The sequence below is a fragment of the Echeneis naucrates genome, chromosome 23 (genome assembly GCF_900963305.1).
Source record: "Echeneis naucrates chromosome 23, fEcheNa1.1, whole genome shotgun sequence".
Lineage (NCBI taxonomy): Eukaryota > Metazoa > Chordata > Actinopteri > Carangiformes > Echeneidae > Echeneis > Echeneis naucrates.
The window spans coordinates 3,252,619-3,258,618 of NC_042533.1; the positions used below are offsets into that span (position 1 = coordinate 3,252,619).

Consider the following 6,000-nt stretch of genomic DNA (forward strand, 5'->3'; position numbering starts at 1 on the left):
TCTTTATCCAACAGTCATCAAATCTGGCTGTTATTATGCCGGCTGATCATCAGGCTAAAGCAACAACAGATTTATGTGGATTAAGCCCGCCTCGGTAAGTCACTAACCGCCTTTGGTGTGTAGACCAGCGGAACAGGTGAGCATTATTGGGAGGCATCATATAGCAATGTGATGGACACATGTTTTGCCTGTCTCAGCCAGGAGCCCGCTCCACATGAGGTGGCGGGATTTTCTCCCTCAGGCAGTAAGACAGGGGGCTTGGGGTCTGTAAGGGGATGCCACAATGCCTTTATCAGCAGGACAGGGACATGCCAAAGCCATTTCTTTTCTGCTGCTCCCTCTAACCAACTGCACAGGTCAAGCACAGCTGAGAATCTCTTGGGTAGGGTGAAAGTATGAGCCGCTGCAATTATGTAATGTGCTAATATGACTGATGCTGGTCTGGATGAAAAGAAACACAGCCACCTCACCATCTTCCACCACATGCGCTGTAATTGTTCCATTACAAGATTCATGAAGTTGATTTTCATTTCAAACTGCTGTGGGCTGCCAAATACTCTCTCTCTGCTCAGTCTGTTATGCAACTCCCACTCTGTACATGCAAATCCACCAACACAAGTGACTAGCAAACTTCCCTGAGTCGTTGTCATGGAGACAGTGCAAGATAGTGTTCATAGACTTCAGGGCCATAATGAGGGTGTGTAATGTCAACAGAGCACAGTCATTGTAATATCCAACCCTGACATGTTAATCTGAGTTGAGACCTGCCACATTGGTCCAGCAAAGCCCATGAATGCTTATAAACCCCCCCAAAAAAGTTCAGGTGTCGGTCAGTGCGGAGATTTTGTTGTGTGAGGCGACAAGCCCTGGTTACCTCCACACTAATTGCCTCGATGGAGCTCAGTGGGCAACAGTCAGCTGGGCCTTGGCATCATATGGGGAGAGGAAAGCCAGAGAGAATGAGTGGAGGGGAGGGGTTTAGGTGACAGCTGAGGAATGTCTGCTCTCCCCTGTCTTTGCTATGGTTTCCAGCGACTGTCATCTGAAGAATGCACAGGCTAGGACGGCAGGACTTGGAATGCTACCCTCTGAGACAAGTTTAGCTGACAGGACCTGGAATCTCCACTTGTCTTGTGGTTCACAAGTGCATCCTCTCTACCATCCACCTGAGTCCATGCAGCCTGCGGCACGATCTCAAATAATTGTATTACAAAATGTAAATGAGGTTCTGAAACTACAGATGGTGGACAAAGTCACACTTTCCACTCTGGCATATTCTTGCATGTCCCATGACCTGAGACGTAACATATTATTATTGGTTAATTCTCATACCTCATCCCTAATGAGATCCATATGTATACAGGTCTGTAATGGTCTTTGTCAAGAATCACATCAGAGACAACACAACATGTTGCAGGTCCTTTAGCAACAGGTCAATTTTAAAGTGACAGATGTTCCGTGACTCATAAAGAGACACAACCTCTTGCTTATATGTGAGATTATGCTAGGGCTGCACTACAAAGCAAAGCTACAGACTCTGAGTCATATCCAAACTTAGTATGATCTCCTGAAACCCAGTTAGGAGAACTTGTGGCAGGGTATTTATAACACTGCACCAGCCACCACTGATGGGAGTGATACTGCTGCACCCAGTGAGAAGTAAGCCCCCATGCAACATCAAGACACATGTCACAACAAAACCAGAGGTCAGCCACTGACATAGCAGTTCACTGCAGTTTATTGCACAAGATTAAACTGTCAAATTGATCTAAAATGCTTTCAGTAATCATGGAAACAAAATCCCTATGAAAAATGTCCATACACATTTTACCTTTGCAAAATACCTACGTTTATATAACTAAAAAGGTTACATCATACCTTAAAGGACAAGACAAAGCCATGAATTCAGACATCAACTGAGTTGACTGTGCCCTGTTCATTTCATCAAAGGAAACAAACATCAGCTTGACCTTGCTACAATTCTGGGATAGCACTTTATCACCACTTTCTTCTTTTATAAGACCCCAAAACCCAGGGATCACACGCTGACCTACAAAACAAGCAAAAGACACTCACTGCAGCCTCTCATCCAGAGATGGTTAGGTCTGGAGAGCAGCTCTGTAAATTCTTTCCTCACTCTAGCTCATCCCTGTACATCAGGCCAAAAAAAGGCAACGTTTCCACCCAATGAGTTTGCAGGGGGGTGGGAGGGCATGCTAATTCCAAATGTAATGATAGCCAACTCTATGCACAATGAACGGATGGTTAAATTAGATAATAAAAAAAGAGCACATAGAAAAAACAAGATCAATTTATTATCTGAAACCAAATCACTCATCTAATAAAACATTTTTGAATATTCTGGAAAACAAAAAGCAGTGTAGCACAGTGGTGCACACAACAGGACTCAGGCTTACTAAGACTAGACAAGTGGGCATGAGTAATGAGGTGACATCATTGGAGGTCTATGTCTACATTGAACTTTTAAGAATTTTTCAGGTAATACTTGGACCATTTAAACACCAACTATTCAAAGATGTGGGCTGAGAATGCATCACCTTGGATGCAATGTATGTAACTGTATATAATAAGCAATAAGTAGAGCTTTGCACCTCTTTGGTATTGAGTACCTCGGGGTGTCTTCTGTACTCCCCAGTAGTTTAAAGTGCATATAGAAAGATGGAATGGTCGAGGTGCAGAGCTATCTGAATATTTAGCAAAAATGTCATTCTTCAAGGTTTAGACTTACGGCACAAAACACCAAAAGTGTAAACGAAAAGAGGTCTGAATTTAGGTTATAGATGTACAGCAACAATATTAACTTTAATTTAATGTCATTCAGTTCGCAATGACTGTCATAACTGTGCAAAATCTTGTAAACAATCCAGTTTATAAATCTTACACATATTGCGTGCATGTTTCAGAGATGAGGTCACTAGTGGAGATATGAATGAATCCAGAAACTGCTCTGATACTCCTCCAACTTTCAGCATCTGCATGCAAGCTACTACAATGTCCCGACTGATGTTTCATGAACCATGTAAATAATATATTTGTCACGTTTGGCTTCAAACGGCCTCACGTATTGAGTAGCACCTGACATTACAGTCCAAGTCCAACCAACACGGGCTGCCATTTTCAATATTTGTCTTTGGAAGTACATAAGCTAGCATACGTAGCCACTGTGGTTAGCGGGGAAATAGCTTAGCACAGCTGGCATTCCAACTAAATAGCAAAGCTTTTGGCCCATTCCTGTTTCGGGTTAAATCCCCAAAACGTCAAAATCACAAAATGTTCATTTTCGTGCCCAGAAGTTGTCAGCTGACGTCGATTCGTGAGCTAGCTAACGAATGAATTAACCTTAGCTTAAACCCCTTAACAGCTAACGACAATTAGCATAGCCTGCTATCGTAGCGTTAGCATACATTTGGCTTGTCCGGCGCAGCAATCCGATGTTATATCTCCATTTACAACTTCATCACACTCCGACTAATGCACCCAAACACTGCTGTCAACTGTGTGAACGTGGCCTAAATGTGATTATAGGCCTGGCAAGTTAGCCTTTAGCCGAATGACGTTGTAAATGGTGGGCTAGTTAGCTCCAGCTTCCTCTCCAGAGAGTGGCCACAGTCTCGGCGCAGGGTTTATCAACAAAACGACTTTTTCCTGCTAGCCAGGTTATAGCCATTGTTGTGGATTTGATTTTGCCTGGACAGAGTGTCTCAATCAATGACAGCCCCTACGTTACCGTCCTCAGCACGGCTCGTTTATGGCACCCAAACTTGACTTTTGGGTCAAAAAAGAAAAGAAAAGAACCAAAAAAAACAAAACAAAACAAACAAACAAAAAAAAAAAAAACGCTGCTGGTTGTTTGGCTTTAGTGTGATTTCCAACCTTAAAAAAAAAAAAAAAAAAAATCACCCAGTCGCTGTAACCCTGAAATGCAGCAATTAGACTGCACCCATTGGAAGGTGAAGATACAGGCTAAGAAAATAACAATAAGAAGAAAGTAGTCCCTAAAAGAGATGAAATTATTTCCCACTTTGGTTGCTTTATTGTGAGTGCCACCGCTGAAGCTGCAGGCACAGTTAGCACCTTTTTCGATCCGGACATTAACAAGCCGAGCTAAGAGGGGAGCCGATGCGTCCATCTCAGCCCTGCGACGGCAGAGGAGACGGGCGTGCTCGGCAGGTAAACAACGGCGATGAGAACGGCTTCCATTTGACAGGTGCTCCGGGGAGAGCGGTCAGCTAGCAGGCAGACCGATACTGGGTGTCGGAGGGCGCTTTGGCAGCACCAGCGGCCGACGTTAACGCTCATGACTCGGGAGGAGGCGGCGGAGGGGAGCAAACAAACAAACAAACCAACCAACCAACCAACCTGGTGGAGGGCGGTGAGACCGTCCACATTGGCGTAGTTGATGTCAGCGCCCCGGTCAAGCATACGGAGCACCTCCTCGGTGTCGCCGCTGGAACAGGCGGCCAGAAACACGGCGCCATCATCGAACTTCACCTTCGTCTTCTTCTTCTTCAGCACGGGAGGCTCCTGCTCCGTCTCCGAGCCCAGCCACCGCTTCAGCTGCTCGTTCCTCTTCTGCTTGGCGTCCGCCATCTTCATCCCCCTCCTGTCTCGGGCTTCTTATCTTTCTCCGAGAGAGGATATACTTTATAGTACCACTATCCCACAGCGCACTGGGGCGTGGGAAGGGAGGGCATGGGGGAGGAGGGGGGAGAGAGAGAGAGAACCAGAGCCAGAGAGAAGGAGGGGGAGAGAGAGAGAGAGAGAGAGAGAGCGAGCGAGCGTCTGGATTGTTTTCCATAATCTCGCGAGAAGTGGCGCTCAGGAGCTGCAGTATAACGTCATCATCGCCCGGATTATGAGGGGAGAGAGTGAGCGGGGTAATCCCTGTCAGACTTTTAGATATTACATAACAGTCAGCAGATCGTGAGCGTGTTCAGATAGAGTGGAAGTGTTTTATTAGAAGGGGCAATCTCCACTTCATGCTATTTATGGTATAAATTGTTGTTTTCTTTGCCCCCCCCCCATACACACACACACACACACACACACACACACACACACACACTGTAGCACTAAAATCAGTTTAATCTCAGCTCTACACAACGTGAGCCATTTAGTGAGCCATGGGTTAATTTGTGGTGCCTTTTTTTTAATTATTATTATGGAATGTTTATTCATTTATTCAGTTTATGTCAAGTTTAAAGATAATTCATTCACTTAATCAAAAACGAATTCATATATTTATAGTGAATAAATATTTCAATCTATCGGCACAATAAAAATGATCAGTTGTGCAGTTTACTTGAATTTGAGTTTAATGATGTAAAGACAGAAAACCAGGTATAGCTATCAAATTAAAAGCATGAGGGAGGATAGTGTCATTTGTGCATTGGAAAATTGGAAAACTACACAAAAGGGACATAAATAAATGAAAAACATGAAGGAATAATGAATATTAATTATTATTCCCACATTACAGTCTGCACAAGCAGTTGAGCATTGATCATAGTTGGTCGTGTACAGTACAGCCATTTATTATGATATACATGACATGAAATCCAAACACAAGTCACTTGTTGGTTTTCTTTTCATTTAAGGAAGTAAAATTTTATCATTCTAAGTCAGAAAACTTTTTCCACACATGAGCGCATTGAATGGAACTGCTTTTCCAACTATGTCACAAGTTGCGTGTTTCCTTGTTTCCAGTTTCCATCTAATAAAAACATTTTGCTCGCTGAGGCAAAATAAAAACCTTCTTACCACAAAGTACCTGTAATGATTTGATGGGTAACACTTAAAGTGCCAGGAATGTCTGGTGGACTCCAGCGCTGGGGTGGTCCAGCTCAACCTGGAGTAAAAACAAGGTGGCCAGGCATAAAGTGTTTTTTATTTTGGCACCACCATGTGTTATTGTTGGCAGGCACCCATGTGTACGCAGCAGGGGGTGCGGTATTGCCTCCTCCTCCGCAGGTTGTGGGT

At 44.0% G+C, this 6,000-nt stretch overlaps 1 protein-coding gene across 6 annotated transcripts in view; it reads right to left on the reverse strand.

Moving 5' to 3' along the window:
* The window catches only part of ppp1r12a (protein phosphatase 1, regulatory subunit 12A), a 40,897-nt gene extending 36,159 nt beyond the window's left edge, over nt 1–4,738 (reverse strand). For 2 of the 6 annotated variants that reach the window (XM_029494853.1, XM_029494850.1), the window contains exon 1: nt 4,381–4,737. In XM_029494853.1, coding sequence (XP_029350713.1) covers nt 4,381–4,617 — 237 coding nt within the window. In that variant the 5' untranslated portion in view covers nt 4,618–4,737. Of the gene's footprint in view, nt 1–4,380 lie in introns of all 6 variants that reach the window. The other 4 variants (XM_029494854.1, XM_029494852.1, XM_029494851.1 and 1 more) reach the window with 4 other exon arrangements.
* Between the last annotated feature and the right edge of the window lie 1,262 nt (nt 4,739–6,000).